Source organism: Cervus elaphus, chromosome 13 (genome assembly GCF_910594005.1).
Source record: "Cervus elaphus chromosome 13, mCerEla1.1, whole genome shotgun sequence".
NCBI lineage: Eukaryota > Metazoa > Chordata > Mammalia > Artiodactyla > Cervidae > Cervus > Cervus elaphus.
The window spans coordinates 37,974,504-37,993,431 of NC_057827.1; the positions used below are offsets into that span (position 1 = coordinate 37,974,504).

The window sequence follows — 18,928 nt, forward strand, 5'->3', positions numbered from 1 at the left end:
CCAGGAGGCAGAAGAAAGGCCATCAGAAGCAGGAGTAGCTGCTTCTTCAAGAAGTTCTGCCCAGGTCACAGCTGCTGGGGTTTCTTCCTTCCAGACACAAAGCATAGAGGAAGGAAGGAGGGGAGGCTCAGTGACCCCCAGACCTCCCAGAGCTGTGCACCCCCAGCCAGGTGTGAGCACGCCACGTGTGCACATGTTCTCTGCTGTGGGATAGGTGAAAACCGCAATCACCACCCTTGCTCTCCCACTGCTGAGTCACAAAGCAAGAGGAAGAACACGAAAGCGGAGGCTGGGGTGCAGTCAGCGTCACCAAGTCCAGGCTCCCTCCTGTAAAGAAGAAGGTCAGTAAACAGAGAGATGAGTTGTTTGGGCGAGGAATAGTGACTCTGCTTGGAAAGCCAGCAGACCAAGAAGATGGTGGACTTGTGTCCCAAGGAACCATCTTGCCTGAGTTAGAATTCAGGCTTCTTTTACACTATGATAAGAGGAGGGAGTAGCACCAAACATTTCTTGGTTCCCATCAGCCTCCAGAGAGGATGTGTCGGCTTCTTCTATCCTGCAGTCTTTCCTTGGGGGGCCTGACCAGGATGTGTCCTGTGTTGTAAACAAAGGCATTTTAGCTTAATGCTCATTACTTGGGCGGCGGGATTCCAGAGATGGGCCATCATGTATAATTAAAACTTGTATCCAACAACCCATTAGTAACTAATCTAATAGACTGCAAGGATTCTTCCATAATAGAGCAGTAGAGTGGCTGGACTCCAGGAGCACCTCAGTGACTGAATCAAGAATGTCTTCATTTCCCCACTGTTGGTTCTTTTATGATTCTGAGGAGGTCATGAGTAATTACTCAATAGCAAGCCCCAGGGATCTGAGAGACACAGTTTTTGCCCTTGAGAAGCTGACAGTAGGCAGAGGTAGACTTAGCATCTGCGGGTAGAGAGAAAGATGGTGAGGACCAAGACAAGCGGGTCTGCTTGGTGCCACGTGAGAAGGCAGAGACTGGACTTGCCTTATGAGCAGGTACCCTGGGCACACCCAACTGCCCCAAACAGCAATCCCATTTCCTATCCTGTTACCATTCTAGCCTCACATTTTTGGAGTGTTAGGAATCACCTCTTTAAATGTAAATATTTCACAACATAGGGAGCTTTTCTTATCCCACAGTTCTGAACAAAAGTCCTGGAGTTGATTCTCACTGGACCAAAACAAACCATCCCTGGGACCTTTGGCACTGAGCATCCCTCAAGCTGAGATGGGGGCTCTTCCACCCAAATCAGAGTGCTCGTGAGTGGGAAGGGGGCTTCCTCTCCAAACATGCTGGTGACTGGTGAGCAGTGAAAGAGATACAGATGCTGCTCATCCTAGTAATTACTCCCCAAAAAGTATTCTGTCCAGTGTCCAGAGCCCCATGCTTCAGATAACCCTGGACCAAGCCATGCTAAACATGTGCAGATGACCCCACATTAACCATATGAGGACAGAAGAAAGAGGAATGGAAAGGACAGCATAAGGAGTTCTATACAACCCAATCCCAAGTGAATTGAAGGAAGAACATCTTATGAACAAATAGAAAAAGAGCAAAAGGAAACATGTTTAAGCATTAAGGATGATCTGAGGATGATGGAATTCTGCACTTCTTTTAACTTTCTTATTTATATATTCCGTATTTAACTATGATGTCTGTTGCTTTTCCATCCAAAATACATTTTGCCACAGTCAAAACTCACTCACCATGCAAATGTTCAGCAAACCACTCCCCTTCAGCCTAGTCTTCCCTGAGCTGCATGTTTTAAAAATTAGTAACTTTCCCAAATACATTCATAGATAAAAAATTCAGAGATTATTGATAAATAGAAGGAAAAATTGAGTCAATATCCTATAGGTTATAAGAAACCTTTGAAACATTAGGATACCCCTGAATCCAAAACTTTTTATTACAATGAGTTTCCTTTAGAGATAAATACATTTATATACACACCCACATGGGAATAATGGAGGTGGGGAGAAGCTCCTCAGCCCAAGATGGAAGAGCTCCCTCAAGGTCACTTGGGGCTGAAGGAGGATGTGCTGTCAAGACACCAGAGGCTGTATAGAGCCCTGGACCCAGGACCCCAAGACAGGGCTGTGACAGGCACTCGAGCTGGGTCTGGGAATACTGAAGCCCTCCTGAAACGTTCTCAGACTTCTCACCTCTGTCTCTTCTGATGCGGAGAGGGACTGCATTTGGTGAGCTTCACCTTTGTAAACCTCCCCATTTCTGTTAGGATGGACAAGTGCCCCCCTCAACCCCAGAGCCTCAGGTGGCCCTCCTTCCAATTCTGGGTTCTCTTGTTGCCCCCTGGGCACTGGGATGGGGGATAGGAGAGTAAGTGTGGATGAGGAGGAGGGCATATGGATGAGACATGAGGATTGTTAACAAGAGGGTCATGTGTTCCTGAGGTGGGGTCTCCCTTCCTGATGGAGCTCACGGGCAGCCTGCAGGGGGACTAGCTCTGGGGACACGTGACTGGAGGGAGCTGGCTGTCGGTACAGCAGGAGTTTTTATTTCAGAGTTGGAAGGTGGGGGTGGGGTGCGGTGTATGTGCTGGAGGAGGAAGATCAGATGTGACTAGATGGTTGCCTGACAGAATACGTGCCTAACAAATGTGTTTAGGTAAATAAAAGAGGAATCAGTGATTTCTGCTCTAGAGATGAAAGTTTATTAAATTCCAGGCAGCCCTCCTTCACCCACTTTCCCCAGTGCACCCATTCCAGGGAAGATGGAGGGTCCATCCCAGGGGCACCTCAGGCTGATCCCTGCCATTTGTACTGTCTCACTGTTGTTTGGATCCAGGACAGAAAGCTGGAGATTCTGGTGTAGACATTTGGAATCCTCCCATACCCTTCTCCACAGGACACAATGCCCTAGGCAACACCATTACACACGAGTGGGCCCCCAGACTCACCCTGTGGGCAGAGAGAGCAAGGGCTGAGCTCACCTTCTTCAGTTATTCTCCCCACTGATGCCCAGGCTTGTCTCTGTTAGGGGCCTGGGCTGACATCAGGGCCTTGCTGCTCCTGAGGTTTCATCAAGGCATTGACAATCTTGCTGCTCCTCCCGCGGAAAGCCCCTGCCCATATATGACTTTGGGGCAGTGTTCACCCCCCAGGGACACAGGACAGAGACCAGATAGGAGGACAGTTTGGGGACTCAGGGATGGGGTTCATTCCCACTGCCCCTCATCCTCCCAGCTCACCTGACCCAAGGTTTTGCATGGACAACACTGGGGATCTCACCAAGAAAGAATTCTTCCTCTTGTTTGGATCTGCAGCATAGCAAGTGATACATTTCTCCTCCCTTTGGACTTTAAGATCTACCTCCTGTAGTTTGTCTGCACAGGGAATATCTACCCCGTGTTGCCCCCAGCCGGTCACACCGCACATTATACCTGGCTTCACCTTCACCAGCTTCTGGGCAGATGATGGGGCTCACTGCATCTGTCAAGTCAGCGTCATCAGCTGAAGAAGAGAAAGGCATTCTCACCTAGTGATGGCCACAGAGACTGCAGGACAGTCATGGGGTTGCCTTCTTCTCAGTGCTCGCACCACGGAAGGGGTCGCACAGGAGGAAGGGCAGGAATGAGGTCAGGGGGATGCAGAGCCCTGGGAGGAAAGTGTCCCAGAGCCAGTGCAGCCATGCGTCCCGCCTGCAGTAACATGATATCATTGGGCCAAGTCTTACCGTTACAGTCTGGGTGGCGGATGGCTCCTGTCACAGGGATGACCTACTGGATCCTCTCTGTTCCATGATGTTGTGGGCCCCCAGGTGACATTGATTGAGCTGCACAGAGAGCAGAGAGGGAGCAGGTGTCACAGGAGATACAGGCAAGAGGCTGGGAGGAAAGATCACTGCTTGGGACAGGGTGGGACTGGAGAGGAGAGAATTCTAGGTGATGGGCCTGGAGCTGAGCATCTCTGAGCTGTCTGTCTCTGGCAGCCCAGGCAGGGAGGACCTCCTGGAGTCCACGAGGGTGTTCAGTCATGCAGAAACTTGACAGTCACAGAGGCAAATGTGAATTTCTCACACGTGTACTCTAGGGTCCAGGGCACAATCTTGGCTTCCTTCCATTCCAGGTCTGATCAGTTGCTTCTCTTCATGTGCCACTGGCATGCACTTGGCCCTCTCTCCCCAACGCTCACCTGGACTTTGAAGAGCTTCCTACGTCCCCTGCAAGGGGTCAACAGAGGGTGGGGGCCGGGCACTGCTCCTCATCTTCCCAAGCAGTGAGCTGCTGTCAGCATAAAGGCCTCACACACGAGGAAACCCACACAGCTGAAAATGTCCTCTGAAACCTGATATTCAACAAATGCCATGTAGGGATGGGAGTGTGGCTTGGCCTCATGGCCCCCGATGATTTTCCCTGAAAGAAAGATTCCAGACTGCCTGCTGTGCTCATGGAGGCAAAGGCTGAAAAGTGGAGATGGGACCAAGGTTGCTGGTCTTTGAGAAAATTCAACCTGAGTTCAGAAATTTCCTTAGATGGACCACGGACAGAGTGTGCATGAGTGTAGCATCTAAGCAGGTCTGTCCACGTATGGTGGGTCTGGGACTCTGAGGATGGGACCATCACTCACCTGTCCCCAGTGGGGAACAGAAGGACCGCCAGGAGTAAGAACAGGACCATCTCTCCAGGAAGGCTGATCAGATCTGAACAGCTGCTGCTTCCTTCTGATCTTTTAACCCAGAGTGTCTCCTCTGCTGTGGTGGCCGTTATCACAAGAGGCTTCTCAGAAAGTGTCCCACCACTGTTTGATCAAGTCTTGGGGTCTCAGTGGAGTAAGAAGTTAACAAAACCTTCTGATAAGTTCTTATCTGTGGGGTGGTGGGGATACTGCATCAGCAGATCTCCAGTCCCTGAGTCCCAGAAACCTGGGCCTCATGATGATAGATCAAATAATGTCTTCATTTCTGTGGCTCTCTTTAGATCATCACAGTAATTGTGTCTTGGGCCTCTTTGTGTGAGAGACTGTGGGAAGCACTTATATAAGCTCTATTGCTTCTGGTGGAGGAGAGCTTACCATCATAAGCAGACAAGAGCAGTGAGATTAAGGGTGTGGGATGGCCAGAATGGTGTGAAAGTGCTGCTGAAGAGGGCTTATTCCAGTTACTAAATGACTAGTGGTTTAAAGTAACACCACCATTGCTTGACCCATGAATCTGCAATTTGCTCATGGCACAATGTGGACAGCACCCCTCTGCTCCCATTGGAGTCAGGGAAGCTTGAAGCCCAGAAGCTAAATCACTTGAAGGCTCCCTCACACTTGCCCAGTGGTTGCTGCTCGCTGTCCTTTGGGCACATTGGTTTCTTACCACGAGGGCCCTCATGTCGTCTCACTTCATGAGATTCTTTGGCTCCATCCAAACACAGTGCCTGGCTCCCCCAGAGTGAGCATCTCCTAAAAAGTGAACCATCTAGATGCTGTGTTCTTTTCATTACCTAGACTTTGATGTCATACAACATCCATTCTACCATGTCTACTGCTTGGGGCAATAAAGAGCAGGAGCTTTCACTAGATTAAAAAGGAAGGTCCCTAGACCCCACCTCCCAGTAGGAGGTGAAATATCACAGTCATGGAAGAAGCGCCTGTGGGATGGAGACACACAATGGAGGTCATATCTCTACCATGCAAATGTGGAAAGGCATGGAATTAAAAAAATTGTTTTTAAACATCTTGATCCCAAGCCTCTTGAAAAGTAACATCTTAGTTAAACAAACAAAGCCCATGGTCAATAGTGATTCGGGCTGGAGAGTCACAGTGAGCCAAGGGGTCTCCTCACACCACATGTGCTCGAATCCATGCACTGCGTGGCCTGGATATCAGATTACATGTGATGTGAGGCCTGTTCAAGGATCCACTGTAAATCATAAGCAAAATCATAATGGAAATCAAAAGAAAAGAAATTCAAAATGGTAAGTAATGATGAAAATATAGTAAAATCTGTTGGCTATGTGTGAATAAACATAAACTTGACCACTTAACACTGTTTCCTTAACTCATTGAAAGGTAAAACATGAAAACTTTGAATGTAGGAGAATTTCCTTATACATTTAACATTGAAAAAGCAAATTAATATAAGATGTAAAAAGGATTATTGAAATGATGGATAAGTTGATCTATATTAAAAATTTGTTGGGTATGTAAGAATCAAGATAATTCTGATTACTATATCACTCACCTTGAGACAGATATCCTGGAATGTGAAGTCAAGTGGGCCTTAGAAAGCATCACTACGAACCAAGATAGTGGAGGTGATGGAATTCCAGTTAAGCTATTTCAAATCCTGAAAGATGATGCTGTGAAAGTGCTGCACTCACTATGCCAGCAAATTTGGAAAACTCAGCAGTGGCCACAGGACTGGAAAAGGTCAGTTTTCATTCCAGTTCCTAAGAAAGGCAATCCCAAAGAATGCTCAAACTACCGCACAAAGGACTCATCTCACACGCTAGTAAAGTAATGCTCAAAATTCTCCAAGCCAGGCTTCAGTAATATGTGAAGCGTGAACTTCCAGATGTTCAGGCTGGCTTTAGGAAAGACAGAGGAACCAGAGATCAAACTGCCAACATCCACTGGATTATCGAAAAAGCAAGAGAGTTCCAAAAAAACATCTATTTCTGCTTTATTGACTATGCTAAAGCCTTTGCCTGTGTGGATCACAATAAACTGTGGAAAATTCTGAAAGAGATGGGAATACCAGACCACCTGACCTGCCTCTTGAGAAACCTGTATGCAGGTCAGGAAGCAACAGTTAGAACTGGACATGGAACTGGTTCCAAATAGGAAAAGGAGTATGTCAAGGCTGTATATTGTCACCCTGCTTATTTAACTTCTATGCAGAGTACATCATGAGAAACACTGGGCTGGAAGAAGCACAAGCTGGAATCAAGATTGCTGGGAGAAATATCAATAACCTCAGATATGCAGATGACACCACCCTGAGGGCAGAAAGTGAAGATGAACTAAAAAGCCTCTTGATGAAAGTGAAAGAGAAGAGTGAAAATGTTGGCTTAAAGCTCAACATGCAGAAAACTAAGACCATGGCATCTGGTCCCATCACTTCATGGCAAATAGATGGCGAACAGTGGACACAGTGTCAGACTTTATTTTTCTGGGCTCCAAAATCACTGCAGATGGTGACTGCAGCCATGAAATGAAAAGACGCTTGTTCCTTGGAAGGAAAGTTATGACCAACCTAGACAGTATATTAAAAAGCAGAGACATTACTTTGCCAACAAAGGTCCATCTAATCAAGGCTATGGTTTTTCCAGTGGTCATGTATGGATGTGAGAGTTGGACTGTGAAGAAAGCTGAGTGCTGAAAAATTGATGCTTTTGAACTGTGGTGCTGGAGAAGACTCTTGAAAGCAAGACTCTTGGACTGCAAGGAGATCCAACCAGTCATCCTAAAGGAGACAAGTCCTGGGTATTCTTTGGAAGAACTGATGCTTAGGCTGAAACTCCAATACTTTGGCCACCTCATACGAAGAGTTGACTCACTGGAAAAGACCCTGATGCTGGGAGGGATTGGGAGCTGGAGGAGAAGGGGAGGACAGAGGATGAGATGGCTGGATGGCATCACCAACTCAATGCACATGAGTTTGGGTGAACTCCAGGAGTTGGTGATGGACATGACATGGCCTGGCATGCTGTGATTCATGGGGTCACAGAGTCTGACACGACTGAGCAAATGAACTGAACTGGACTGAGCTGAAAGACACTATTGAGATAGTGAAAATTATAGCCACAGGGTGGGTGAACTAAGAAAGAGTTTTAACTGGGAGATATATGTATGTATATTTATATACATAAATCTTATCTATGCTAACCTCTAGGTTACAGGGAAGTGAACAATTTTGAAAATCTACATGGAATCTACGTGGAATCTACATGAAAATTCACATGGAATTACAAATCCCTAGAAAATATAACTTAAAGAAACATACTCAGGAAGTTTGTATTTTCCTAAAAACATTACATGAATTGATTCCATTTTCAAAAATTGTCCATCAAGGACAGCTGCAAGCTCACAATAATTCCCTGGAAATCTTTGAAAACAACTTAAATAATGATATACAATTTCTGTTGGCAAGTAGATGCTACCCATTTTCCTTAAGAGACTAGCAAAACCTACATGACAAACCCAGTGATGACAATATGGGAGGAAAACTTTATGGGTTAATATTCTGGTATTGATGTAATCCAATCAGTCCATAAGCCAAAGTATTAGATCATTTCTAATTTGGGTTTTTCTGAGGATGAGTGGTTTTCATTCAAAACACAATTGCTCTAACACAACACATTGACTGGTGAAAGAAGAAACACCATATGATAATTCAACTGAAGGGGGAAAAAGTATTTACTAAAACTCACTATCCTTCATTTAAAAAATTTCTTTACAAAATAGGAACAGAAATGAGGGTTTTATTTATTTTTTTGCAAAGGAGAGAAGAAATGTTTATTATTTCACTTTAATATTGTATATGGCATCCTGGCCACACAGTAAAGCAAAAAATTAAAGTAACAGGTTGAACATTGAAAAATGGACAGGGGAAGGCAGAAAGTTGGGACTTGGACCCAAAGATTTCAAAGCAAGCCACACAAAACAGTTTAGAAATTTCTATTTGCACAACAGAAGGTGGAACCTGAAGCTAAGCCTAGAAAAAAAATCAGTGATTTATTAAAGAAACTGACAAACTACAAAGATGGTTTCTATCTTGCTAGACTGTAAGTATCTTACTTGGCTATTAATTTGAAACAATAAAATGACCACGTCCCAGGTAATTTGCATTTTAACGTGTAAATAATCTACATTTTAAATATTGATTTCTCTATAAAAGGGGTCCCAGAACCCCAGTCCTGGTTGGTGGCTTGTTAGGTACCAGACTGCAAAGTAGAGAGGTGGGTGATGGAAACCAAATTATCCGCCCCTCCTCCTCCAAACATGTCTTCCATGAAAGCAGTCCCTGGTGCCAAAATGGTTGGGGACCACTGCTCTAGAACTTGTTTTAGCATCTGAAGTAGAAATAACATCCAAAAAATGTCTTAGTAAACAATAAACTGAGCTTAACTATTTTATCTGTAATCAATTAAGTTTACTACACCTTTCCAAGCATTAAAATGTACAATTTAAAGAGCAAATAAACTTGGGAGCTTGCTGGGAGGTTCTATCGGGGAGGCACAGCTACTCCCAGGCCCTATACTGAAGACCCGTCCTACTCCACCAGGGATGGCGGTCCGGTTTCACTCAGGGCACAGCTTCGGGAGAAATGCTCATGGGAGCAATGAAGGAGAAAGGAGACACCCGCCTAGCTAGCCAGGTCAGTCGCACCAACCCTGGCGATCAAAGGGGCGACAGGTATTACAACCAGATCGCCCTCACATCCTGAGAAGGTTTTTATTGGGGGGCGGGGGGGAGGGAGGGGGCAGCACAGGCAAATGACCTGAGTTCAAATCACAAAGCCCTGTCACTTACATTGTATCTCACCTGTTCAAGACACCACTTGCAGCAAGTGCTGCAAACACAAGACAGTTCACGGGAACAATGGTATCACCCCTTAATATTGACATCATTCGATAAATTACAATTTAAGAGATCCTTATAAAAAGAAGTCCACCTAATCACAGGTACTGTAGAATCCCAGGCTCTTCCATACATTACTGGAAAAAACAAATGCAAATAAACAAAGGCCAAAAACCTTCAGGTAACATGGCAACCCACACCCTTCGCTGGTCAGACTCCACCGGACACCTCAGTACTGCGGGAATGTTCCATCGATTTTGGCGGCCCAGGCCATGAGCCCCCCTACAACGTCCTTAACTGTTAAAGAGTCTAAGTCTGTCCAGGACTGCAAGACCTTCACGGCTTTCTGGGAGTCGTTGCCCAGTTTGCAAATCACATAAATGAGGAAAGACGCCCTTTCCTGTGCGCCCTGCTTCCCTTCCCGGATGGCTTCTCCCAAGACTTTCAGGCTCTCCGCGTCCCGCCGTTCCAAAAGTTTCAAAGGGATGTGCAGGGCGTGAGGCAGACGACAGATGTCCACCTCCACTTGAGGCCTGACGTCCAGCAACAGGTGGGGTGCCCCAGAATCCAGAAGTCGCTTATAGTCCATGACGGAAATTCGCTCCTCCGGGCTCAGCAACCGGAGGGAGCGGCCCTTATCCGTGGCCGAGGAGCCCCAGAAGCTTTCCTAGTCCTGCAGGTCTGTCACAAGCCCCGCAGGCGGCACAGTCGGGCCTGAGCCTCCGCAGCCGGATACAGCGGAAATCGCCTCGGAGAGCGTCAAAGAGCAACAGGCGGCCGTTGTAAGAGGGGCCCAGGCCCGCAGCGGTCTTCGGCACTTCAGCGCCTGCAGGCAGCCCAGGACCCCGGTCACTGCGCCGAGCACCCGGCGATCCGCGCAGTTGGTCACCGTCTCCGCCGGGGGAACACACAACGATAGCAAGGCCCCCCGCCGTAGTGGTAGACCCTGAGCTGGCCCTCGAAGCGCAGCGCGCTGGCGGACACGAGGGGCCGGCCGGCGAGCACACAGGCGTCGCTCACCAGGTAGCAGGTGGGCGCGTTCTCGCAGCAGTCGGCCACCGCGTCCTAACGGCGGACGAGGTCCAGCGCCGTGGCCGGCGTCAGCGCCTGGGCGTAGGGCACGCACTCCACCGCCGAATTGAGGCGGCACAGGGCGGCGGCCGCCGAAAAGACCTTGGCCTGGCCGGCCAGGGCCTCCCCGTGCAGCAGCTGGCGGAGCAGGTTGCTCGCTTCGATCACATCATAGTCCACGAGGCCCAGGCGGCCGACGCCCGCCGCGGCCAGGTACGGCGCCAGCAGGCAGCCGAGCCCCACGCAGCACATGATGAGTATGGCCGCGGCCGCCAGGCGCAGCTGTCTCTGCATGCCGAGCTCTGGCAGCATGAGCTGCCGGCTGTAGCGCTGGATCTCCTCTCCGGACAGGGCGGCCCTGGGAGGCAGGGGCGACACCGGAAACCAGCGTGCTGACTCCTGCCCCGCGAAAGGGTTGCCGCCAGCCTCTGCTTCAGGGAACTCAGCTCCTCCTCACCTTGCGCGACTTTGGCCTGCAGGGCCAGCACCTCCTCCCCGGCAGCCAAGCCGGGCCTCTTTCCTGAAATGAGGGTTTTAATGATAATGATAAATGATCCCTGCAAAAATCCCACACCAATCAATATAATTAATGATGAAATTTTCAATGATTTTTATTCGAGAGCCAAACAATACTAGGTCACACAGATAGCCATAATCATCATTTCTCTTCAATAATATACTAGAGATTTTAGCCGCTACAGTTAAGCAGGCATTAGAAGTAAAAGGTATAAGACAGGGAAGGAGGAAATAAAACTGAATATTCAAGACCTAATATAGAACAAGAATAGCCAGGAACCTGCAGGTCAATTATTACAATTAGTAATTGTCAAATTTTCTGGGCACAAAATCAACTCAAACATTAATCATATCTCTCTATATATGATAATAGTTATGTCACGCGAGTGTATGCTCCTCGGTTCTTTGTGTCGTCACAACAAAAATTTGGAGTGACGGACATTAAAGCCCCCTGGCGGGTCACAGCTCTCGGAGGACAGACCGTGTTATAGCTCTCAGGTCTCAAACAGACCATGTTACAGCTCTTAAATAAATCAGTGTTACAGCTCAGTGTTACAGCTCTATTTATTTAGATAATAGCAGGAAAATCCATCTTTGAGGCGCGAGGGCACGTTGATCCAAAGACGCAAGGTGGGAAGAGAAGATCGCCCCATCGTGTGGGGGAGAGGGAGGGAGCAAAAAAAAAGGGGAGAAGAGGGCTTTGGCTCCTCTTTTTATATGTTTCTCTGTCCCTGGGCCTGTCTTATGTAAATTGGGCTTAGGCAGGAGCTTTGTTTATTTTACCTGAGGTTCTCACTCCACCTCGGACCTTTCTTTGTTCTATTCTTTGTTCTATTTTCGCGGGCTTTCCCTTCCAGGTCTTTTAGCCACGGCCATTTTGGACTCTTTTTCCCTATTCTAACTACCTAACAGTTAGAAAAGGAAATTTGAATAAAACATTAAAATCATGGAAATGGTGAAATAACTAAGTATGAATCGTGAAGATATTGCACATTCATGTTTGGAAGAGACAATATTTTTAAGGTATTCATTCCCCAAAAGTGATCTACAGATTCATTGCACTCAGGAAGTATTTCACAGAACTTTATTGGTTCTAAATAGACGTGGAAAACCAGTAGCCAGCATTGGAGAAGACAGGCTGAAAGAATGAGAATAAGATGGGAGCTCTTGCTTTAGCAAATGAAGTCATAGTAATGAAGATAGTGTGGTACTGATGGCGCCATAGAAACAGCGATCACAAGATAGAGACCCCGCACACATTGTGTGACGTTCTACACAATGACAATGTGAGACATTCTACACAAATATAGAAACTTGGTTTATGTTGGTTTTATGGCAGAGTGGTGAGAGACTCTTTTTTTCCTCCTAAATAAGTGGTGCTTAGGAAAACAAATGTCTCTATGGTGTCTGTAAGGACACATCTTTCTCCATGGAAAAAATCACTTGGCCCTGCGGCACCCTCTCCTGCTCCTTGACGCTGTGGCCCCAGGGTGCCGCTGACTGAGCTGCAGAGAGCAGAGCAGGGGTGTGAGGAGCCTGGAGTCACAGGAGATGCGGCCCAGGAGCCGGGACGGGCGGTGACATCAGGGCAGGGCTGCAGCTGAGGGGACACTGGGGTGACAGACAGCCCTGGGGCGTGACACTGTGTCTTGTGCTTTTCAATGACATGAGTGCAGGGCTTCTGGGAGCTTTCTCAGGAATATTGTGAAATTAATGTGCATTTGCATGAGGAACTTATAGAGGTGAGTTTTCTAAAATCCTCATGTCCTAGGGTATAACGAATCCCAGGATCTCAGAAAATGTTCTTTGACCGCACAAGTGGCCTCCCATTAGCTTTTGGCTGAGGTTGTTGGGGATAGTACTGTTGGGATTTCAGGTCACGGGGTGGGTGGAGACAGTGGTGTAGCTAAGGGCCTGAGAGGTGGGGGAGGTGGGGCAGAAAGTGAGCTGCTCGGGGCCTGGGAAAGAGCCAAGACTCCTGGAGAGCTCTGGGTGCTTTCATCTATCACCTTCAATCAATCGCACACATGCCTCCTATCCTGGACAGGAGTGAGGGGTGGAAGGCACTGGTGCATAAGCTGGGTCCGCTGACAACTCCCGTACTGTGGTTGGTTTGTCTGAGTTGTCTCTTCCTGGCTGGTGTGAGGGATTTTACTTACGTGTGTTTTGTAGCTTCACATCCTCTACCAAATGCACAACCCATTCTTCTGGTGGTGAGGGAGAGGCTGAGACCCATGAAAGATCTTAGTGACAATCTTCCTGCTTGCCTGCCACCTCTCCTTGCTGAGCGTCTATGTGGCATCAAATTTGTGTTCTTCGTTGGAATGGGACCTGGTTCAGAAATTAGAGCTGCACAGAGGGGTCAGGAATCGGGATGTTTAGTGAGATGGGCTACACCCTCAGGAATGGGCATTCACTCACTGGTCCCTGCCCAGGAGGCAGAAAAACAGCCATCAGGAGCAGGAGTAGCTGCATCTTTCCAAAGGTTTGTCCAGGTCACAGCTGCTGGGGTTTCTGCTTCTAGGCAAAAGCACAGGAGAAGGAAGCAGGGGAGGCTCAGTGCCCCCACAGACCTTGAGAGCTGTGCTTCCCCCTAGCCAGGTGTCAGCATGCCACAGATGACCACCTTCTCTGCCCTGGATTAGGAGAGAATGACACCGTCACCCCACTCACACACAAAGACTCAGCAGAAGGAATAAGAAAGTGACGCCTGTGGTGTGAGTTACCTAGTGCACTAGTGTTACCTAGTGCAAGCTTGTACTACTTGCTAAGCAACAGGCCAATAAATCCCAAGATGAGTTGCTGAAACAAGGAATAGCAACTTTATTCAGAAAGCTAGCAGACCAAGAAGATGGTGGACTCATGTTTCAAAGAACCACCTAGCCTGAGTTGGAATTCAGGCTACTTTTATACTAAAAGGGAACCGAGTAAAGTCAAACATTTCCTGGTTCCAGTAGCCTCAGGACGGTTGTGTTAATTTCTTCTGTCCTGCTTTCTTTCATCAGTGGGCTTGTTTCCTGTGAGCTAAACAAAGGTATTTTAGCTTAACGTTCATTACCTGGGAGCCAGCGTTCCCAGAGATGTGCCATCATGTATAATTAGTGTTATAGGCAATATACCACTAGTGACTAACTAACAGAATACCAAAGTTCTTCCCTATCACACCAAGAGGCGCTGGATCCCCAGGAGCCCCTCAGTAATTGAATCTCCATTTCTCCACTCTTGGTACTTTTATGATCCTGATAATATCATGCATAATTACTAATAGGGGAGGTTCAGGGATTTGGGAGATTCAGCTGCCGCCCCTGTGAAGCTGACAGGAGGGAGAGGTAGCCCTAGAATAGGTGGCTAGAGAACAAGTGGTGAGGACTATGATGAGGGATCTGCTTGTTGCCAAGAGTGAGGAAGTGGCTGAACTTGGTTTGGGAGCAGATAGACCTGAACTCACCAAAGGGAACCAAACAGCAACCCCATTTCCTATCTTGCCAGGATTCCAGCCTCACATTTTTGTGGTGTTTAAAATCAGCTCTTCAAATGTAAATATTCTGTGACAGAAATTTTTTTTATTCCACTATGCTGAACAAAAGTCTTGGACTTGATACTCGTTGGACCAAAACCACCATCACCGGGTCCTTCAGCATTCGGTGACCTGACTGGCTTGGCTTGTGCTGAGGTATCCAGCATCCCTTGAGCTGAGTTGGGTGCTCTCCCATCCAAATCAGGGTTCCTGTGAGGGGAAGGGCCTTCCTGTCCAGAAATGCTGGTTACTGGTGTGCGGTGATGAGATAAGTGATGGTGATCACCCTAATAATTATTCTCCGCTAATTTTCTCAGTCCAGAGACGAGTGAACCACGTCTCTGGTGTCTCTGGGCTTTGCTATGCTGAACATGTGCAGATGATTCCAGCACTGTCACCAGTATGAGACAGAAGAAAGAGGAATGGAAAGGATGGAATGAGGAGTTCTAAACAAGCCAAGTCCCAGTGAGCTGTGGCAAGAGCATCTTATGAATAAACAGACCAGAAGGAAACATGCTTAACCATTGATGATGATGATCTGAGGGTGGTGAAATTGTAGGCCATTTTAAATTTCTTACTTATATGTCCTGTATTTAGCTATCTTTTCCCTTGTAGCTCAGTTGGTAAAGAATCTGCCTGCAGTGCAGGAGACCCGGGTTCGATCCCTGGGTGGGGAAGATACCCTGGAGAAGGAAATGGCAACCCATTCTAGTATCCTTGCCTGGAAAATCTCATGGACAGAGGAGCCTGGTGGGCTGCAGTCCATGGGATCGCAAAGAGTCGGGCATGACCGAGCAACTAACACTTACTTACTATATGATTATATGTGTTGCTTTTACACGCAAAATACATTTTGCCATGGTTGAAGTTCACTCACCATGCAAACGTCCAGCAAATCACTTCTCTTTAGCCCAGCCTTCTCTAAGCTTCATGTTTTTAAAATGAGATTACTTTCCTGAATAGATTCTTACATGAAAATTGAAAGATTATTGAAAAATAAAAGAGAAAAAATTATTCAATAAGCTATTGGGTATGGGCCACCTTTGAAATTTTAGGATACCTTGAATCTAAAAAATTTTGTTACTATGACTTTCCTTTATAGAAACATACATACATGTGGGAATGACGGAAATGGGACAGGCTGGCTCAGCCCAAGGTGGAAGAGCTCCCTCAAGGTCATTTGGGGCTGAAGGAGGATGTGCCCTCAGGACACCAGAGGCTGCACAGAGCCCTGGGCGCGGGACTCCAAGACAGGGCTGTGACAGACACGTGAGCTGAGCTTGTGAATACTGAAGCCCTCCTGAAACTTTCTTAGGCTTCTGATCTCTGTCTCCTCTGACACGGGGAGGGAACACTCATGGGGTGAGTCACACCTTGGTAAATCTCCCCATTTCTGTTAGGGTGGACAAGTGCCCCCCTCAACCCCAGAGCTTCTCAGGTGGTCCCCTTTCCAAATCTGGACTCTCTTCTGTTGCCCCCTGGGTACTGGGATGGGGGATAGGGGAGTAGGTGTGGACGAGGAGGAGGGCATATGGATCAGACACAAGGGTCGTGGACAAGGGGGCCAGTGTTCCTGAGGAGGGGTCTCCCTTCTCTGATGGAACTCACAGGCAGCCTGAGGGGTGTTGGCACTGGGGACATGTGACTGGAGGGAGCTGGCTGTCGGTACAGCAGGTGTTTTTATTCCAGAGATGGAAGGTGGGGGTGGGAGAGGCAGTGTACGTGCTGGTGGGGGGTGGGGGAAGCCACTGACAGATCAGAACTGTGAACAGATGTTTCCCTGACAGAGAAGGTGCCTAACGAATATGTGAATAAAGGAGGAATCAGTGATTTCTGCTCAAGAGATGAATGTTTAATAAGTTCCAGGCAACCTCCCTCCACACATTTTGACCAATGCTTCCAATCCCAGGGAAGATGGAGGGTCAATATCGGGGGCACCTCAGGCTGATCCCTGGCGTTTGTACTGTCTCATTGTTGTCTGGATCCAGTACAGAAAGCTGGAGATTCTGGTGTAGACATCTGGAGTTGTCCCATCTTTTCTTCCATAGGACACAATGCCCTGGGCCACACCATCACACACGAGCGGGCCCCCAGAGTCACCCTGCGGGCAGAGAGAGCAAGAGCTGACTCACCTTCTTCAGGTCCAGTCTCCCTGCCACCCTGGGGTGGGTGGTCTCTGTTAGGGCTCCTGGCTGACTTCAGGGTCCTGTTGGTCCCGAGGTTTCATCCTTGCATTGACAATCCTGCTGCTCCACCTGCAGGAAGCCCCTGCCCATTTGAGACTGTGGAGCAGTGCTCACCCCCCAGGGACACAGGACAGAGACCAGATAGGAGGACAGGCTGCGGACACAGGGACGGGCTTTGTTCCCACAGCCCCCCGTCCTCACAGCTCAGCTGGGCCCAGGGTTTTACGGGATAACATTGGGGATCTCACCGAGTAAGAATTCTTCCTCTTGTTTGGATCTCCAGCACATATCTGCGTGACGGGGATGTAGTTTCTGAAGCGAGCGATACATTTCTCCTCACTTTGGACTTCAAGGTCCACCTCCTGTAGTTTGTCTACAGAGGGCATATTTACCTCCAGTCGCCCCCAGCCGGCCACACTGCACATCATCCCTGGATTCACCTTCTCGAAGCTCCTGGGCAGACTGATGGGGCTCACTGCATCCGTCATGTCAGCCTTCCAAGCCAGCTGAAGGTAGAGGACAAGCATTCTCACCTACTGATGGCCCACAGAGGCCGCAGGACAGTCATGGGGTTGCCTCCTCACAGCCCTGGGACCACAGAAGGGGTCATACAGGAGGAGGGTCAGGAATGAGGTCATGGGGGATGCAGGGCCCTGGATGGAAGGGTCCCAGAGTCAGTGCAGCCACGGGTCCCACCTGCAGTAGCATGATGTCGTTTTCAAAAGTTTTATCATTATAATGTGGGTGCGGGAAGGCTCTCCTCACGGGGATGACCTGCTGGGTCCGCTCTCGTTCCATGATGCTGTGGGCCCCCAGGGTGACATCAATTGAGCTGCACAGAGAGCAGAGAGAGGGGGGGTGTCACAGGAGAAACGACCCAGGAGCCGGGGGAAAGAGCTCAGCTTGGGACAGGGCAAAACTTGGGGTGGGGCAGGGGGAGGGTGTGGTGAAATTCTAGGTGATGGGCCCTGGGGCTGAGCGTCTCTGAACTGTCTGCTCCCTGGCAGCCTGGGCAGGGTGGCAGTTCCTGGAATCCACGGAGGGTGTTCAGTCCTGCACAAGCTTGACTGTCTCGAAGGAAAACAGGAATTTCTCACATTTGCACTGTGGGCTCCAGGCCACAACCTTGGTTTCCTTATGTTCCAGGTTTGATCAGTCCCTTCCCTCCATGCGCAACTGGCATTGACCTGTCCCTCTCTCCCCAGTGCTCACCTGTCCTCTGAATAGCTTCCTATGTTACCTGGGTGCACACGTCTACAGCTCTAAGAGGGTTCCCTGGGAGGCTCAACAGCGGCATGGAGGCCCAGGCCCTGCTCCTCACCTTCCCAGGCAGTGAGCTGCTGTCAGCACGAAGTCCTCACGCACAAGGAAACCCCCACATATGTGAGGTTCCCCTGAAATCTTGAACCGAAGAAACGCCATGTAGGGATGGGAGTGTGGCTTGGCCTCATGGCCCCCGATGATCTTCCCTGAAAGAAAGATTCCAGCCTGCCCGCTGTGCTCATGGAGCCAAAGTTTGACGAGGGGAGATGGGATCACGGTTTTCCTGAGTTCAGATAATTTCTTAGATGGACCAGACCCAGGCTGTGCATGAAGGTATTGTCTGAGCAGGTCCATCCATGTGGGGTGGGACTGGGCCTCTGAGGGTGGGACCATCACTCACCTGCCTCCCCAGTAGGGGACAGAAGAAGGGCCACCAGGAGCAAGAACAGGACCATCTCTCCAGGAAGACTGCCCAGCTCTGAGCAGCTGCTGCTTCCTTCTGGTCTTTTAACCCTGAGTTGTCCCCTCCCATACTCTGGCCTTTATCATGTGAGCCTTCTCTGAAAGCCTCAAACCACTTTTTTGGAGTCAGAGTGGACTGTGAATTTGAATTTAATTAAAGCGTCTGCTGAGTTTTCATCCATTGGGTGGGGCAGGGGCCGGGGGGGCGGGTGGGGTGCGGTGGTCCCATCAGCCAGTCCTTAAGCCCTCAGGTGCCTGAGCCCCAGAAACCTGGGCCTCATGATGAGAGATCAAAGAATGTCTTCGTGTGGTTCATTTGAGATCACCAGGGTGATTGTGCATTGAGACCCCT

The 18,928-nt window shown here is 48.7% G+C and overlaps 1 protein-coding gene and 2 pseudogenes across 3 annotated transcripts; all 3 read right to left on the bottom strand.

Annotated features, from left to right (window-relative positions):
• Positions 1 to 2,787: 2,787 nt before the first annotated feature.
• Positions 2,788 to 4,667, bottom strand: LOC122706409 (annotated as a pseudogene).
• A 3,833-nt stretch (positions 4,668 to 8,500) lies between these two features.
• On the bottom strand, positions 8,501 to 14,237 carry LOC122706410 (annotated as a pseudogene).
• Positions 14,238 to 16,505: 2,268 nt separating this feature from the next.
• Positions 16,506 to 18,647, bottom strand: LOC122706844 (duodenase-1-like). Of its 3 annotated transcripts, XM_043922362.1 has the most exons (6): positions 18,515 to 18,584; positions 18,173 to 18,320; positions 17,548 to 17,683; positions 17,244 to 17,357; positions 17,100 to 17,141; positions 16,506 to 16,766 (listed from the first exon to the last, which is right to left on the bottom strand). In XM_043922362.1, the coding sequence occupies exons 1-6, from the start codon at positions 18,567 to 18,569 to the stop codon at positions 16,605 to 16,607; spliced, it is 657 nt and encodes a 218-aa protein (XP_043778297.1). In that variant the 5' UTR covers positions 18,570 to 18,584; the 3' UTR covers positions 16,506 to 16,604. The 3 variants fall into 3 exon arrangements, with proteins under 3 accessions (XP_043778297.1, XP_043778298.1, XP_043778296.1); XM_043922363.1 differs by lacking the exon at positions 17,100 to 17,141 and having other exon boundaries at positions 16,507 to 16,766; XM_043922361.1 differs by having other exon boundaries at positions 16,513 to 16,766; positions 17,100 to 17,357; positions 18,515 to 18,647.
• Positions 18,648 to 18,928: the final 281 nt, after the last annotated feature.